This window comes from Strongylocentrotus purpuratus, unplaced genomic scaffold, assembly GCF_000002235.5.
Source record: "Strongylocentrotus purpuratus isolate Spur 01 unplaced genomic scaffold, Spur_5.0 spur5_scaffold_8, whole genome shotgun sequence".
NCBI classification, from domain to species: domain Eukaryota; kingdom Metazoa; phylum Echinodermata; class Echinoidea; order Camarodonta; family Strongylocentrotidae; genus Strongylocentrotus; species Strongylocentrotus purpuratus.
The window spans coordinates 29,216,337-29,235,879 of NW_022145614.1; the positions used below are offsets into that span (position 1 = coordinate 29,216,337).

The following is a 19,543-nucleotide window of genomic DNA, read 5'->3' on the forward strand; positions in this document are numbered from 1 at the left end:
GCAAGTGATTGGCCCCGATCTTCATAAAACTTGAAGTAAGAGAGGAGGGATGCCTCTGGACTGCATCTCATTTCCATGGAAACCAGTCTTTGAAACTGCACTAACACAAAAGTACCATACAAACCCTGAATGGAATGGAAAATTACCTGCAAGTGATTGGCCACGATCTTCATAAAACTTGAAGTAAGAGAGGAGGGATGTCTCTGGACTGCATCCCGTTTCCATGGAAGCCAAGGTGAGCTTGTAGTTTGGAAGGATGTTAAGATCAGCATTGACTGCATCGATAGCCATCCTTGCTCCTGGTTCGATACCGGAGTTTGGTGAGGTGGGGTCGATGAGGGTCTCAAACAGCCCACCTAGGAGAATAGTTCTCTTGATTCCTGCCGATCCTGTTTTAAAGAGAATTCATAGAGAGGATGAATATTGTCTACAATGTTGATTTATAAATCAGTTATAACACTTTTATTATTACACCGGGTGAATCATTATTATGAATTGAAACAACTATAAATTATGAACTTAGGATTTTAGGACAGCTATCCAAAACCGGACAACTACAAGCTAAATATCCCCAGACAATAATTCCTGTCCAATTATTTCTTTGAGCAATCATCTGTTTAACAATTTACCCTCTGAGGAGAATTATTCCTTCCTGCTCTTGGAAAACTACAACCAAAGACAATTACTCCCCATTCCGAAATCTAGACCTTATAGTAATAACCGAGTTTAAAGTATATACATACTCCTTTGTCTAAGGGTACTTTTCCTTGGGGCTAATTGAAAGTCTTCATGTGAGGGAGGGGGAGGGGTTAGTCTTAGAGATTTAATTATGTTGAAGATTTAGATCCAATTTATTTTGGTGGGCAATCATCGATCTGAAAGGAAGTTGTCTACACAAAGGTCTTGAGATGGGCACAGGGATAGACTTACCACTTGGTATCCATGGCTCCCATGTGCCGCTGTTTCTCTGCACCCACTCACAGGCAAACTCTGCCATGTTGAGCCGACTGAAGTAATAGCTGTACATGATACCGTCCATCTTGGAGCTGGCGAATGTGACATCCTTCAGAAGATCGTAGATGTAAGGGGCTCCCACCACTAGAGGGCGCCAGGCTACCTTGTTGACGTTCTGCCATGGGAAGTCGCAGCCTCCAGTGGCACCGTCTACATCTGGTACTACATGGAGACAGTTGAGTGATGCAGGGTTATCTTCTGGAATATTGGAAATTTAGGGACTTCAGGATTTTTAGTGTTTGAATTTTTTTTTTAATTGACTAAAATGGTGTGAAAAAAGTTGACTGACTTATTTTTTCAGCTCTAAGTATAAACATATGAAAATTGAAGTTCCTTCATCTTTTTATTTATGTAATCTCCTTACACCATACTTAAAACATATATATTTCCCTCCATGTAATGAACAAATGTATCAAGTATTACAATACATATATTGGTATACTTCTAATTGATGATGAGTATAATACTTAACCTATAATCAGCTTTGGGGCAACTGACCTTTTAGAGAATCATCTCTAACCCAAGTGTATGTCATGATTAAAGTTCTAACTTATCAAAAGTTTCATACATGTACAGGTAACAACTAAATTATTTATACCTCTTGTAAATATTTTAGTGTTTTTCCTAACTCAAGAATGAAAGGTGGACTGGTTGAATTAGGGCCTTTGTTGATTACTTTAAGATGTACAGTTAGCTTTAATATGGCACATTATCAAGAAACATAATCAGGACAATTAAATTTTTAATATAGTTTGAAAATTTATGTAACTTTGTAAGGGTATGAATAACTTAGTTGTTAACTGTATTTCCAGAAATATATGAGCACAATCACTAACAAAGGGATTAGATATGGCTCTAGTATAATAGAAGTTCATCAGTGTATAAAACAAGAAGTGTCTTATTTTCTTACCTGCCGCATTTTCTTGGCATGACGGGAAGGCGACACGGCTGAATGCACCCGATGACGTCAGGTCATCAGGAGTCCAGCCGAAGAACAGGGTGGGCTGGTTCTTCTCTTGTCTCTGCTGGACCGTAGACTTGAGGTTTGGACCAATCCAGGCCACGCCCACCATCAGGCCTAGGCTCTGGATCTGGTCGGTCAGCTTGTCAAAGTTGGATTCTATTGGGACATGAATAAGAACAGCAACTAGGTTACAGTAATGGCCTCTAACTTTTATAACTATAATGTTAATTAATTTCACACACCTGACAAGGTTTGATTAGTTCTGGCCCTTGCCTACCCATACTCTTTCAAGATCCATTTTGCTCAGTAAGTAAAGCCAAGGATCTTGAAAGACGTAACCTGTATGTGAGACCAAGTCAGCAGACAAGGGCCTTTGAGTAGTGGACCTTGTAAGAGTTACCATACATATAGCAGGAGGAGCTCCTATAAAAGTGAATGGATAAACAGTTTGAATCAATGTAGATTCAGAATAAAACCTTAAACCTATAATATTAACATGTAGGTGTAAAGAATTTATAAATTATTTAAAGCTGTTTCACTAAATTCAATTTTTTTCAACGTCTATCAATACAAATGAAATAAGTATAATGTATAAAGTATTCTAGATAAGTTTGTTAACAAATCTTTGCTCTTCTCTCTCTTCTGACTTTTTTTCCCTTTCAATTTTTCTTCTTTTAGGAAATTTCCTGCTTGTATTGACTGACCCCTTTTCCATATAATACTTTCCTTTACTCCTGATTAAATTTCCTTTTATAGTTTAGCCCCAAGCAAAAATGTCAGATACTTCCCATAATTAATCCCACTTTATAAATCTAACCATCGGCAATAAAACAAACATCGATTCACCAATATTCCCAGCAATTTGACTGGATTAGAGGTCCAATGTTTTAAACCAAACTGCCAAAGATGACTAACATTTTGGTTAATACAATTAAACATAATAGGCATGAACGCAAGGAGACTTAAAATAGCAGAGCACTTTCACATACATCAAGCTAAAGTTTGAACTATGTTCTCCGAGAGAGAGAGAGAGAGAGAGAGAGAGGGAGGGAGAGAGAGAGAGACATACTTTTTCTCCCTTTTTTAACGCAACTATGTCAGATTGGGTGGAAGCAGCAGGCTTGCTGTGGTTCCTTCCACACTCTACGATTGCTTCCTCCTTTCCTAATTTGATTTTCCCTTTTCTCTCTCAACCTCCCATCATCAACAACAATGCTGAGTGAACTGGCCCTCTCACTCACTACTGATTTGGGGTAGATATATAGAGGTATATCTTCAAATAATCAGTACTACATACCATAAAATATAGGGAAGGCACTTCTTGTTGAATTACAATTGAATATCCGTTATATCAAGTAATCACTGCTGATTTGGGGTAAGATAGATAGAGGTATAACTTCAACTGATAGGTACTGAATGAAAGGGAAGGTACTTCTTGTTGAATTACAACAGATATCCGTTTTATTAAGTAATCATGCTGATATTGGGTAAGATAGATAGAGGTTTATCTTCAACTGATCAATACTACCTTTTTTCCCTTACAGGGAAATCACTTTTTGAATTATAAAGACTTTGGATATAACATACATGATTCTTAACTTTATATCCTATATATCCAATATATATCAAGCAGTCAGTGCTGAATGAACATCTTAATAATTAAATGTGGGTCGCTATTATATTTCAAAGAAACAAATATTCTATAACAAAGTATACATTAATTATGGTGAAATGATAGTGAAATTTTGCTAGCACGCAATCTTGCTAACATTTAAGAGCAAAGTCTAAATTTACTTTCATCATATTGCAATAATTGGATTTCGACCCCTTTTTGGCACGTTGACAAATGGAATAGATTACACATTAAGTGATTTTTCAGCAAAATTGAGCACATAGAAATCATTATACCATTACCAGGCACCTGTTTCATGACGTACTTAAGCCTGCAGAATATTACCTACTTAGTAATTTATCATAATTGATTGATAAAGCCAGGCGTTCCTAGTACAAGGGTAATTGATGTCAGTGCTTTAACTTCTTAGGATAAGAAGTAGCAAAGAACCAATAGAGGATATTGAATTACAGGCAAAGCTGGTTCTTGTTTGCATAGATTCCTTCCTGATTTTCTTTTCTTCCATCCATCCCTGATGTCAATTAAGCTGCTGCAAAGAACTGAAGGTTATTTTGAAAATGTGGTACGAGGCAGAGAAGTTGTGAGACATTTTTTGGAAGTCAAGAGAAGCATATATATATATATGTATATATAAGCAATGAATCAAGATAAAAACTCACATGCTTGCTTAGGAATACCACATTAACAAAGGAGAATGATAACAATTAATGTTTCACATAATGCTACTAAAAAATAACAGGGTTGACTACATAGCAGGGGTGATAGTGAGGACTAAACAAAAAATAGGTTTTTTGTTTTCCCCTCAACCACGCCCCCCTTGAGTAAAAAAAAAGAGAACAGGATTCGCGGGGAAAAAATGGCATCTAACAACAATTTCCCCTTTTCGAGTAAGAAAATTGGGAAAAAAATAGGGCAAAATAGGGAAGATTAGAGAAAAAAACGGGGAAATCAGTAAAATCAGGATAAAAGAGGGAAGAAGAACAAAAATCTGGTTTAAATTTTTTTTTTTTTAATTATTATTATTATTTTTTTTTTTTTTAATCGGGAAGAAAAAAAAAATCGGGAAAAATTATAAAAAAATTGGGAAACCGATTTAAATCGGGTTTTAATCAGGCCTGACTACATAGCTATAGATATGGGCAAAATTATTACTAGAATCACTCTTTTAAAAACCTCAAAATATGCCGTCAAAGATATTTCTTATTTGAAAGCCATTTTCTCTACAAGCATACACAAAATTGAATCACATAGCTCCTTATTCCACAATGTACAGAATATGGGTTCTTTATCATCATAAAATCTGAATGTTATCCTCGATCTACATCCTAGTTCAGATCCTGCACCACCCCTCCCCCTCCCTACCATATCCACTTGGCAATATTATCCATCAATGATAAAATACACCTACACTGCTACTGCCTTAGTGATGATCCACTAGTACCTACATGTATATTGCTTTGACACCTACCCCTTGACCAAACCTCTCTGGAACCTCTTGACTACAAAACTCCTAAATACTATCTGAACAACTTTCACCTAGATAATTACCCCCTAGGAAAATGAACATCACACATTGTGATGATTATTATATATTTGTGATTATCTGGGGAGGGGCATATATCTGGATGTTAGTTACATGGAATGTAATCTGTACCACATGTACAGATTTTCATTTTTCCAAGGAGATTATCATCTGTGAAGTAGCAGTCTCGGAGGTAGTTGAAGGAATACTAGAATCTAAAGAACACAATAGTACTAGATAAGTGATCATACTGTACCTGGATAATCAGCCAATAGGATGACACATTGTGAGTTATTCTGAGTGCACCATGGCGGATAGTAGACACCGTTGGTGCATTCCGGCCTGTCGCAGTACCTTTGACCCTTAAACATGGCCGTAGCCGCCGACTCGGTGGTCAGCACCTCGATCTCGTTGGTGGAGATGGTCAGGTAGGCGGTCATCTGTGAGTTCTGCAGGACTCTCCAGTGGTCAACGATCAAGCCGTCCACACTGTAGAGGGTTGTCACCAGAGCAGTAGAGACATACCAACCAAACCTAGACAGGAGAGATGATTAGGTTGAGGAATCAATTGCCAACATGTTTTGAGAGACTGCTCAAGAAAAAAAAGATGTCAGTCAGTCACTTAATAGTGTCTGACAGTAAAGTATAGAAGGTAAACAGGTTTCCATGCATAATTTAAATACTAGGACACTGCTAATGTTTGAATTTCACAGATAGGACATACATTACATGTTCATAATTCCTACAAAGTTCTACAGAATTTGATGTTGGCTGCAAAAGGAACATAATAACTTTAAGAAACAATGTAAGCATAAAGTGTTTCACATTTCTTTTTCAAACCTTACAAAAAAGTAGATACACATGATTACTCCTCTGCAATAAGCAAACTAATCCCTCACCTGGCTTGAATCCCAATAGGACCAAGATCAACAATCTCCTGTGTTTCCATCCAGGGTTGTAGACTTAGAGGATCATCCAGCCACACTTCTGCATCGATTGATGGTGACCAAATCGTTTGAGCGCTTTTTTCTTCACACCTGCAGAAATAGATATTGGACAGAGATGTTTAGAAAAGCAACCACTACGTTAACAAGGGTTGTAGGGTTATAGAACTAGAGGATCATCCAGCCACACTTCTGCATCAATGGATGGTGACCAAAACCATCCAAGTGCTCTTTTTTCACATCTGCAGAGATAAATATTAGACAAAGATGATTAGAAAAAAGAAACATAGACATAGCTTCTGGACAAGCTCTTCAGATATCTTTGACAAATATTCGCATTATAAATAATTCTTAAAAGCAAACAGATCATTCTTTTGTGAGATTTAAGATGCAAGAGGAAATTGATTTGTGGAACATATACAGTATGCTGCATGTTATAACTGCAGGGGGTCCACTTGTACAAGTTGTAGTTAATAAAGGCTCTCTTCTCCCTTTTCCATAGTTTCTATGCGTGAATAAAGATGTCAAGAAAAGCGGATGAGGGAGGGGCTGAAGACCTCAGGATGTCAAAACTGTGACTTGATTAATCTTCAGGGGCATGGGGATTTCCCACCATATTGATTAGACGAAACCTCTCAATCTTTATTGTCTCAACCAACTTATCTAGGCCAAATATGACGAGTATGGTTCCGAACCATGTTCACACTGGACAGAACCCTCAAACAAATTATTTCCTCTAATAACAGCTCTGTTCAATTCTAAAGAAGCAATTTTCCTTTACATATAGCGCTTGAGAACAATTGTGAATACATCATGGACAGAAAAGACAACAAATGAAGAAAAGTTCAGAAAAGCAAGAGTAAAATGATCAGTCTTCAACACAACAAGAAAGCAGCAAATGCAATTTGTTGGTCACATAATATACAGAAAGGATCATCTAGAAAAAAATAATAACAGGGAAGATTGCTGGAAAGAGAAGCAGGGGAACACAATGCCTCACTTATTAGCAAAGCCTGAACAAATGGGCAACGAAAAATGAAATTAGCAATACCAGCTTTTAAGACCTCGCACTTCATGAAGATGATGATATATGAGGCGAGTATATTTGGAGGGCTTCATGTATATGGTAACTCCTCAAAGAAATCTCCTTATTCTTCAGTGTACTTTGAACACTGACTGAACCACAGGGTGATAGATGATCCATCAAGAGATCCAGGGCCAAACTCTAATTTATGTGTAGCCTTTCAATTTCGATTGGTTTATGCAAACTGCTCTCAACTAAATAAGCTTGAAGACCATGCAATCAAAGCTTCAATAAAAAAGTCATGTAGTGCTCTTTCAAAGGCCAGAAGATGGATTTGACTGCATGTTGCCCAGTCACTTGGGTTCATCCTGTACAGACACAAACATATAGGACAAATTTAGTCCCTGCCTTCAAAGCCGACCTCGCAAGCAGAACTAGGATCTTGGATCGAGTGTGAATGCTGCATTAAACCAGAAAGACTGACTTAATTAGTCCTGTGAGACAAAGATACTTCCGCAGCCATATGGGATGACAGGCCCAACTTCTGACTATCTTTGCTCTGTTCCTTGTTAAGAACGTGGAGGTAATTATAGGGACGAGGTATACATGGGTCATTGACATGGGGGTAAATGAACCACAGAGATGATTTCATTTATATTGCTGACAGTTATTGGAGTAGTAAAATATCACAGGCAGAGACATTTGAGGTCCAGATTGAGGGTTCAGACATCATTTTGAGAGGAACGTAATCACAAGCAGATTATGAGAGAAGAGGGTAAAATTATACTGCATTGTAAAATAGACAATGTGGCAAGAGGAGGATGGGAGGAGGATGGGAGGGGAAGGGGAAGGGGTAAAGAAAAGAAAGAGAAAAAGATGAAGGAGAGACATCAAGGTATAGAAATACAAAGCAAGAGGGAAAGAGGGAAAGAGAGGGGGGGGGGGAAAGGATAGGGGTGCAATAGCTATTTCACCAGACTAAAGTGATTATTTGAGTTCCTTGGAAAGATGACCCTGCCTTCTCATATATCACCATCAATTCATCTAAGGTAAAAACGTTACAAATTACAAGCCTAGTCGTGATATAATCACAATATTTATACCTGACAGAGCTTGAAAACATATACAAAATTTAGTAAAATACTCTTGCCTCATTGATATAAGAAAATATCAAAGGCTGTTGATCTAACAATACCATTAAGCCAAACATTTCTTTTTAACAATAGTACATGAGAAAATGACTTCTGCTTTGCAAGGCTTTCCTGGAAGATCCAGTCTCTTTTCCAGAAGAAAATATTTCTGTTGGATTTGTCCCAAAATTGGCAATAGTCCCACTTATTGGCCGGGTAGTGATTATGTGGGTTCCACTATACAGGTATGTATGGGTATGAACTTGACACCATGGTTGTTCATGCCTGTCTAACACGCAAACCACGTGTTGATATTTTAGGCTATGCGTTACAGGTCACCGACCTTCCTAAGGCACTACTCCCTCGCTCAAGCTTCCTCAGTACATCACTTCTACCATAACCGCAAACATGTACGTCACTGGGAACCCTAGCTGGCTCAACTAGTAGTGAATTCTATGCTTGGTATTTATGGGTAAACGTTCCATCAAAGATTGATTTCATGGTGTAAAAAGAATTGACAGCAGTGTCTTCAGGATTTTCAAAAAAAACTTTTTTTTTAAAGACTATTTTTAATAAAAAATCATACGTCTTTACAAGGTGGATCACGATTTCTTCCACTCTTAAATTTGAACTTGCTCCTTTGCCACAGCCTGGAATCACAACATAGACAGAAAGTAGGGAGGAGCCTTAACCACTGTCACAATTTTCATGAGAACAGAAATTCAAATATAAACACCCATATCCAGTTACAATGTTTCATTCATATTCTATTAAAATAACTTGTTGCTAGGGTCAAAATTAATGTCAGTCTAGACTTATGAGATATTGAGGTGAGGTCCAGATCAGGTGCTGATTTAGAGCACACAAGCAATATGAGGCATGGACAAATTCTAAGACTAGTAGCGTGTAGGACGCAACTGATTTGAGAAAATTTTAACTCCCATATCCAAATAAAAAAAGTTGCATGAATATATCATGACAGTAACTACCGGTAAAGGGTTTACAATTATCATCACTCAAGTCTTACTACCACATTGCACCAGATCCAGATCAGCTGAAGATTGAATCATGGAAATGTTTAAGACTAGTAACTTGTAGGACGCAACTGATTTGAGAAAATTTTAACTCCCATATCCCAAATAAAAAGTTTTATGAAAATATCATGGAACTAACTAAAGGGCTAACAAGAATCCTCACTCCAGCCATACAACCACATTGCACCAGGTCCATGGCCCAGTTTAATAAAACTTGTTATCAATGACAAGTTACAATAACTGTTATGAGCTACTTGAATTTTGGCATCTGATTGGCTGAGAACTTCCAAATGGACCAATAAAATTAATCTGAATCTGAATCTGAACTAATTTGTTATAGAAAAGTGACACTCGTCATTGATAACAAGTTCTATGAAACAGGGCCAAGATCAGCTGAAGATTGATTACAAACAAACAAACAAGGGGAAATATGGAGCTATTTAAGACTAGGAGCTTGTAGGAAGCGACTGATTTGAAACACTTGACTTCTAGCTAGCTACCTGAAAGGAGAGCAATCAGTCTGAGGAACTACCCTCTAGTAGACTTCAATGAGTCAGAAGGAACATCTTCCATCGAATCCACCTAGTACGTCACTAGACCATTTCACCGTGAAAGAGGAAGTGCACAGCTGACGGAGCTCCTCTCACCTACCACAAGTCCCATCTTCTTTCTCAGAAGGTACTGCTGAATGAAGCCAAGCCCTAAGGCCTCTACGTTAGACTAATTAGTACCTTCTCTACTACTCGACCACAAAAGGCATCAGCAATCAATAAGTGATCATTATCAAACCAGATAAGATGGATATAAACAGGTGAAGGAATGACTTACTGATGTGGATCGAGGATCAGTTTAAAAGCGATCAGGTATCATGCCTCCAAACTTCTTCAAACATGAATGGGATGTGACTCATTAGACTGAGAGTAGCTCGCTAATTTCTCCTTCTTCCTCTTCTTCGTTGGTGGTGTAAGAATTGGGATTATTGCTGAGCAAGAGGTATTGCAAGATCGACCTTGCATCCAACACAGTTGCGATATAATTTCACATCAAGCTACATGCTCAATTTGAGAAAGATATAATGTGTGGGCAAGTGTGTGAGAGAATTTATGAATGTAAAAATTTGAGAATGTTAAAAATCTGAAGTAGTGCCAAAATCTATAAATAAACCAAAGCCATGTTGCCCTACTAATAGAATGCCTTCAAATTTGCTACTTTGTGGTGCAGTTTTTAGACCCAAGACATTCTTGGGACATCTTTCAAAAGTACTTTCTTCACTGTGCATTGAATAAAAGTATGGATATGTGAGATGTTGCCACGACACCGATAAATATGCATCATACGTGCCAACATGTGAATGGTAACAACATTTGCTTCTCTGAGTGTGCCTTTTCTTTCCACTTTATTATACTATCTTGAACACTGCTGTAAACATTTAGGTGATAATATAATCATCTGATAAAGAAATGTCCTCTCTTGAACTTACCACTTCTATCTATCTCTGCAAATACAACAATGTCTTAACTTAAAAACTAATAGGTTTGCACAAAAAGGTAACACCATGCAATTGCTGCGGAGTTGGCAATTTAGTCTGACCAAACAACTGAAAAAGCATCTATTCTTCTTTCAAATTTGAGCTTTTTAAGAGCTGCTTCCTGGCATCAAGGGGGAATGCAAAGAGTGTTATATTTTTACAACTGCATTAACCCATTGCCTACAGGAACCGGTTGTTTCTGTATTAAGTCTATGGGAATGAGATAACTCAGTAGTCAGCTGGGTTAAGATGCAACAAAATGAGGCAGCTTTCAAGAGGGAAACATCTCACTTAAACTTCAAGAGGATTTCTCACAGATGCTTGTGACTCACAAGTCTGAACAGCATGAGGAGTTGTCCGATGCAGAATTTGAGCTCTTTTTAATTGCCGCTGTCACAGGGGAAACACAGAGAATGTTATATATAGACAAGTGAATATAGGTGTGATGATAATACTGCTTCTGAAAGGTGATGTCTTTTCTCCATGACTCAAGCTACATAACAGCAGGAGGAGTTCTGTGGTTCACAAGTTAAACTCTTTTCTTTAATTATACCAGCACAATGGAAATGCAAAAAAAAAAGATTGTTCAAAATAGACAACTACAATATAGTGCAATAATCGATACTACTTTTCATAAAACATCACACTAGAACTTAATGATTTTTCAAAGACCCTGACTCATGTATCTTCAAAGCATTAGGAGTTCTCTACAACTGACTTTTATATTAGGGTAACTACAATTTGAAGCAATGATAGTATTACTTTTGATAGGCTTCTCACTTATGCTTTAGGAGATCTTTTTCTGTGACTCAAGCATCTAAAGAGTATGATCAATTCAGACTGCTCAGATTTTTGAGTTTTTTAAATAAATTGCCACTATTATAGGGAAACACACAATATTAAAAAGGAGACTCCTGCAATGAGCCACAATCATAATACTGTTTTTATGGGGTTCTCACTTTAACTTTGAGCTGTATTTCTCCAAGACCCAAGTGTCTAAACAGCATGAGGAGTTTGGATGGCTTAAAATGTGGGCTTATTTATTGCCACTGTCATAGGGGGAACACAAAAATGTTACAATAGACAACTGCAATAACAACTGATGCTAATACTTTTGATGAGCTGCACACATTAACTTTTGGAATCCTTTTTATGTGAATCTTGCATCTGAACAGCATGAGCAGTTCAGACAGAATTTGAGTTCCTTATTTAGTTGCCATATACTGCACATGCAAAATACAGATATATTAAATATAGATGACTGTAATTAGAAGCGATGATAATACTTTCAATGTGCTTCTCACTTTAGCTTTAGGAGGTCTTTTTGTGTGACTCAAGCGTATAAACAGCATGAGTAGTTCGGACGGCTCAGAGGAAGAGGTGGAAATCAAGTGTCATGTTCTTCACAATCACACAAGAGAGGGAAAGGAAAGCTACTCGTGCAGAGAGGGGACGAACTCCAGCAGCTTCAGTCTGTAACATCAAGTCCAAGCGGAAATCAATGAATTGGATTCTAGATAAATACCAACAACCCAAAGGACTAGTAAGGAATAGTTCATAGAAGCAGGATTAGTTTTGATAAAATTTGTAAAGCAACCACAGGACCTTACTTAAAACGTATGAAATAATGAATTGGATTCTGAATAAATGCCAACAACCCATTGTTTAGTAGGGAATAACCCTTAAGGCCTGCCTTCATCAGCTCTAGTTTGCCAAATAGCCCGCTATTTCTGATCCTGGAAATTAGCCCGATCACGAAATAGCAAGCTATTTGGCAGGTGAAGATGCAAATAGCGGGCTATTTGCTCGAGAAATCTTTCCAAGATATCTTGGGCTAGTTTGCAAAATACACGTGTAGCCCGCTATTTGTCCGGTCCGTCTTCACAAGCCCGAAGATTCGCACTATGCATGAACACTGAGTAAAATATCTTGACCTAATTTCTGGAGCTTGAGTCTTGAGTTTTGAGTCTTGAGTCTTGAGTTTTGAGTTTTGAGTTTTGAGCTCAAGTTTCGAGCTGGTGAAAACATGATTTGTAACTTTGGGGCTATTTTCCTGAATTAAAAAAGTGGGTTATTTGGCAAACTCAAGCTGATGAAGACAGGCCTAGAGAAGTTCATGCAAGCAATTAAGATTTAAGTAAGGTGCTGTAAATTCCCTTGTGTGAGTGACAACTGTGGTTAATAAAACCTTTGAAAATATAGAGCATGTTTCTGGAGGCGTGAGAAAGAGACCAGCTGTTTGAATACTTGGGACCTTGGAATCCACAACATCATGATAACATGAGTAGTAGTAGTACAGCCCATGCTGTAATTAATCATTATGGAAGCATTATACGGTGCTGGTATAACACATTCATGTTTACCCAACAGGTCCTTCAATAGAGCAAACATTTCACCTGTCTGTCATCCAGTTCATGCTTGAGGCGGTGTAAACTGCCCCACTCTAAAAGTGATCTACAGTATGTTTCAACTAAAGAAGAATGTATCTCTCTTCTTGAAATTCAAAATATCAGTTCCTGAAGTTAAATAGTTTTTACCATGGCACAGTGATTCTATCAGCAAAACAACAGCGAGAAGCAGAGACCAATTTAGCCTTGAAAATCTCCAAAATAAATGTGGTGAAAACACTACAGAGTATATAATATAATAGATGATGCAGAAAGAACTCTTGCAAACAAAAAAGTAATTTTACATGATTGATGCAAAACGAACAATAAAGAGGAAAACATAGAGAAAATGAATCTTGAGTATCAAAAGACTCAAGGCACGATATAAAAGAAAATTATGGAGTACGGGTTTTCAAGATATTTTATATTTACAACTTACATGGCATTAAAGCAGCCCGTGATCTGTGAGACCGACTGGGATGTTGAGATGACTTTTGTATCATCCATTGCTATGGTTACATTGCTGTAGCCCATCACTTCTTGGAGTAGTATCTTTAGCACTTGATTGGTGAATGCCTGGGATGGACGCCATGATGATGTGCTGCCCCCTAACACCACAGGATAGACAATCCCATCCACTACAAAATTCTGTTTGGACTCAAAATCTGCAAGAACAATGAAAGAGAAAGATGATTCTTGTAAATATACTATCTTGCAATGCTAATATAATACGTTATGTTATGTGCTGAAACTCTTATGAGAAACATGGAAGAGGCTCATTAACAAACCCATGTATTAAGGCAAGACAAACCTACTTTGTGCCATACATTACCAACCACATCTCAGATTTTAGTTTATATCTGATCAAACCAAATATGAAGTGAAATGACACATTTGATGTCACTTATTGTCACAAGTACACATTGAAGTATAAATTTAGATAGCATTGATCTTGAGTAGATAGTAGTGATCTTGAGTAGATAATAGTGATCTTGAGTAGATAGTACTGATCTCGAGTAAATAGTTTTGATCTTGAGTAGATAGTACTGATCTCGAGTAGATAGCACTGGCCTTGTAGATAGTACTGATCTTGAGTAGATAGCACTGATCTTGTAGATAGTACTGATCTCGAGTAGATAGTATTGGTCTTGAGTAGATAGTACTGATCTCGAGTAGATAGCACTGATCTTGTAGATAGTACTGATCTCGAGTAGATAGTATTGGTCTTGAGTAGATAGTTCTGATCTCGAGTAGATAACACTGATCTTGTAGATAGTACTGATCTTGAGTAGATAGCACTGATCTCGAGTAGATAGTAATGATCTCAAGTAGATAGTACTGATCTCGAGTAGATAGTAATGATCTTGAGTAAATAGCACTGATCTTGAGTAGATAGCAATGATCTTGAGTAGATAGTATTGGTCTTGAGTAGATAGCACTGGTCTCGAGTAGATAGCACTGGTCTTGAGTAGATATTACTGATCTCGAGTAGATAGTAATGATCTTGAGTAGATAGTAATAATCTCAAGTAGATAGTAATGATCTTGAGTATATAATATTAATCTTAGGTAAAAACTACAGATCTTGAGTAGATAGTTCAGATCTTGAGTAGATAGTATTGATCTTGAGTAGATTGTATTGATCTCGAGTAGATAGCACTGATCTCGAGTAGATAGCACTGATCTCGAGGAGATAGCACTGATCTCGAGTAGATAGCACTGATCTCGAGTAGATAGTATTGATGCCGAGTAGATATTACTGATCTTGAGTAGATAGTATTGATCTCGAGTAGATAGTACTGATCTTGAGTAGATATTACTGATCTTGAGTAGATAGTATGGCTCTTAATAAGAAAGCGATCATAATATTTATCTGACGTGGACAGTGTAGAGATGATAGCCAGCAGTAAGTATTAATCTCTAAATGAAAATACGGAACTGAACACGTTTAATTGATGATCCCTCGCTTTCCTCGACACTCTGAAAACATTAAGATTGAGATATCTAACTTCAATTTGTGTCTCAATCTCAATATGCACATTACCAGTGTAAAACTGTATTTCTGGGCAAACTGTCGAACATAGTCAGAGAAGGGGGTTAAACTATACTGATCTTTATACATAAACATGAGCGATCTTGACCATGACCAAAATTGCACAAATGTATAGATAAGCCAAGAGAATTATAATCCTACACCGATTCTCACTCTCCTGTTTCACTTTTGGTACCACTATTTTAAAACTTTCATCACCTCTCTTCCGTTACATGTATCTCTTTCCAAATCCCCAGTCCATTCAGTCACATGAAACACCACAGCGAAAAAAAACCTGATTTTGGGGTGAATCTTGTCAGAGGTGTAATCTGTGGACTTCCTGAGGGTGATGACAGATAAAGGGAGCTCCATTGGAAGGATCAGGTATCATTTGTCACATCTATTGTCCTCCAAGGTACAGGTGAGCCATGGACGGCTTTGTATTAATTAGGTTCCTGAACCAGAAACCTGGATACTTTGATGATGGATAAAAGCACACAAAGGGAATACTCTCTCTCTCTCCTTCATTTGTATTCTTTCTTTCATTTTCTCCTTTCATTTTCTTTCTATCTTTCATTATCTCCATTTTTTTCTCTCCCCTCCCCCTCCCCCTTCTCTCTCTCTCTCTCTCTCTCTCTTTCCATCTCCCTCTTAATTTATTTTCCTCTCTACCTCTATCTACCCTAATCTTTTGTCCCCCTCTGCCTTGTCACTACCCCTTCTCTCTCCCCTTTCTGTTTGTAAAGGCAACAAAAATGCTGTTAAATGGTGATTGTGTGGCTCATCAATTAAGATAATCTTACAGTCTTATCCAGCTTCAACAATTTCACTATTTAAATAAAACGAAAGATCAGGCTAATTTGCTACTGTTATGTTCTTCTGTAATTCAATAATGTATCTAATTTCAAGCATAAAACTATGATGAGTGTGTAGCAGAAAGGTTTAACAACTAGAGTATTTGCAACACATTTTATGGGTTACAACCCATAATTCCTCTACTGCTACCCTTCTCCCAGGCACTTGGTTAATTAACATGAGAATTAGGTCAGCTGCTAGTTCAAAGGCTTATAAAATAGATGCAGACACTACAAATGAGTATATGTACACATCTACCTATACAGGCCAGATAGTATCATTTTTCTCCACACCAAGGTCCAAAGTACAAACTGGATGAAGATGACACACGTTAATTGCCCTCATGGATGTATTATTAACGCCTCTTTGTAAAGATGATTCACTCTCAACCCTCAATGCTCGTAAGATCTGCCCACTGAGGTGATGTTAAAGCAAGGACAACATGCCTTCCTGGGGAGATCCCCAAGGAGTTTATGCTCAACATCAAAGCATACCTGCCTCCTCCAAGATGCTACCACCAAATACCTCCTGACATGTTTAGGAAGTCTGGTAATTAGTCCCACATCTCGCAGCATCTACAAGGTTACATTCAATTGGGAGGCGAGGTGTCTTTCTTGAGTTTGCTCCAGTCCTCTCAGACACAAAAAGTGATGCAAGATGTTATCCCTAAAGATTTTTTTTTTGTATAGATGTCATTCTTAGAAAGATATTGTAAACCAGACATGACAGGGTTATGAAAACTGCTTTATGCTTATTGTTTTCTTTTCCATAGAGGTTAGGTGTTCATGGAATCCATTAGCTTGGACTGTCAACAAAACTAATACATGTAGACCATTCAGGGTTGGTAACATTTCCCTTATAAAATTACTCTAAGGAAATTCAATACATATGACCTGCAGAAATAAGGTGTTGCATATTGAAGTGGTATTTGTACTAAATGGTACATTTCAATGGTATGTCCGTAGTTACTTCGTTTTAAAAAAAATCCATCTCCTCATGGTCAAATGGAATGTATAATCAGAAGGGCTGTATAAGGTGCATCTCTACTACTATTCATATTAAAATGTCTCTCCTTTAAAAGAAGTTATGCTATGTGTCATTTCTATACATACACATTCAGACACCTGGGTAGAAAGAAGCACTGTAGATTAAATGCCTTGTGCTGGGACATCTAGAGAAATGCTAGGGTTTGAACTTATGATCTTGTCATCTCCTGTCAAATGATCTAACAACTCCATGTAGGTATATCAACTGCTGTAAATCACAAGGATGTTAACTCATATACTTTAACACAATTATATACCCTTATGGCTTTGAAAAGGCGGTCTTCAGTAATTTATTGTTCTTAATTCCAATAGCATTATGAATAAAATTCCTTTCTTCGAAAATATTATTTAAAAGAGGAGACTCTCTCTATAGAGGAGTGAGCTGTGGTCACCGAGGTTTACGTAGACCATAAAGAGGGCAGATACGAGAGACACACCCACTGACGTTTTAATACGTGGTGTCCACTAAGCGCAATCAGTGACTAATATTTCCTCTCATGATTGCCTAAAACTGACACTGCCCTTCGGTTGTCTCTTTCTAGTACTGTACAATGCTATTTAAATAAATTAGCCAGTATTATCATAGATAATCTATCTTTATTGAATTAAATTACAGTGCCTCTGTTGGAGGGCAGAAGGACATTGCATGTAAATCATATTTAGGTGAATATAGGTAACAGTATAATACAACTGTGAATCTCAATGTTCTTTTAAAGCGTACATTTCTTTCTTTTTTTTTGTATTTGAAACATGTAACAATGGATTTAATATATGTTTTCTTCATTTTTTTTTACCAGAAAGACACTTAAACAAAAATGAATATAAAAACTAAGACCAAATCTAAATTGATTATCAACTAGTCAGGAATGCATATTAGCACTTCAGTTTCATTAATTTAAGTTGCATGTAAAGGCAAGCTTATATGCAAGAGATCCCAGAACAATACCTACAAATCTAACGACGTTGTGCATTTCTCCCCTACCCTCCCTTCCTCCCTCCCACCCTCATTTTATTGAGTCGAACCCATGACTTGGGATAATCTGTATCAATCAGTATTTGAATAGGGGATGATTTATAGAGTGTGACAGTGTGAGATGAATCATGCCACTTGATATGAGAGAAAGGGACAGTGATGGACATGTTATGCATCTCTGGTGGGTTTCAAAATTCTGTCATGACTCAGCTTAAAATGGGCTGATGATCAGTCATTCCCCAAAAAACTTTCCCATCTGAACTTTGTTGCTGGAGCTAGATCCATGCTTTAACCTGATGGATTCAATTTGATTTACGGGTTTTAGCACTATTGTCCTTAATCAAGGCATTTTATCTACAATGCTTCTCTCCACCCAGGTGTTAAATGGGTTCCCAGTAGGATACAAATGTCACTGTAACTGTATTTTAGCATGAGTGGCTGCATTAGGAGACAACTGGCTGGCATGCTCCCTATGGAGTGAAGAGTGTGCAGTTAATTGCAGGATCCTAATCGAATTCCATGACTGGGGTAATGACATCGTTCAGTTACTTGTAATTGGTTAGGCACTATACAAAAAAACACACATTTTTCATAGACTCATTACCTCAGGCTTAGTACTCTGTGGGTTAACCAAACTACCATCAAAGACCTGATCAATATAGTATACAATGGAAGTCCCATCCATGTTAACCCCTCCTGCTCCCTCCCCAATTTAAAATGTATTTATCATATTGAGGGAAACATAATTCTCGCTACCCTAAATAGGTACGAAAATCTCGAAATTCGCGAGACGAGGTAATTTTCACTCTCTCGGGTCGTCACTACAACTTCCGGTATAGAGTCCCATCCCACTGGCGCTAGCGCCTGTGTTCGCTGTGCAGAGTTTTCACGCACGCTAAAATCGATGCCAATCAGTGTAATTTGTACAAATTATAATATGCAATGGAAAGCTTCGGGCAGAATTAGTGACTTTAGCACAAAAGGCCGTTAAACTCTACCGTGAAAGAGAGGGTTGTGATCACGAACGCCTGCACAGGAAGCTGTAATGTCGAAAAGCTATCCCATAATGCAATGCGCGTTTTCAGGATTTTCCCCGGATCTCGGCAGAATCGCTATTTGGGGTAGCGAGAATTAGGGGGGTAAAGTGTATAAAACATGATCTAGAATGCAAAGAATGTCTCCACCACAATCTTTGAAGAGTGGAGGCATAGCAGAACCAAATATTTGAAAGTTTCCAGCAAAATGTTTTTATGGGCACGTAGGGTTGGATTTTACTGAGACCTTGCAATATTTATTCTTCTCAAGAGACAAAGATCATTTCATTCAGCACACCTCTCTGGATGATTCCCCCTGCTACTGAGTAACAGGTACGTCCCCTAGAGAGGGCGATAAATAACGATATCCTGCCCGTTCCCTGCCCCGTACTGATGAAGAAGAGCATTGTGGGTCATTAAGTGA

The 19,543-nt window shown here is 37.7% G+C and overlaps 1 protein-coding gene across 1 annotated transcript; it reads right to left on the minus strand.

The window, feature by feature from the left end:
* Window positions 1-21: 21 nt before the first annotated feature.
* LOC115920402 lies at window positions 22-13,888 on the minus strand. Its single transcript, XM_030976148.1, has 6 exons — window positions 13,620-13,888; window positions 6,033-6,170; window positions 5,390-5,667; window positions 1,925-2,134; window positions 931-1,176; window positions 22-389 (listed from the first exon to the last, which is right to left on the minus strand). Exons 1-6 carry the CDS (start codon window positions 13,712-13,714, stop codon window positions 22-24), a joined length of 1,335 nt encoding a protein of 444 aa, XP_030832008.1. The 5' UTR covers window positions 13,715-13,888.
* Window positions 13,889-19,543: the final 5,655 nt, after the last annotated feature.

Excerpts from the sequence above, each read along its gene's own strand:
- LOC115920402 (XM_030976148.1), bottom strand. The coding sequence starts at position 13,714 with ATGGGCTACAGCAATGTAACCATAGCAATGGATGATACAAAAGTCATC. Across the intron at positions 1,177-1,924 it reads ATGCCAAGAAAATGCGGCAG|TACCAGATGTAGACGGTGCC; the intron begins GTAAGAAAATAA and ends GTCTCCATGTAG. Across the intron at positions 390-930 it reads GGAGCCATGGATACCAAGTG|GATCGGCAGGAATCAAGAGA; the intron begins GTAAGTCTATCC and ends TCTTTAAAACAG.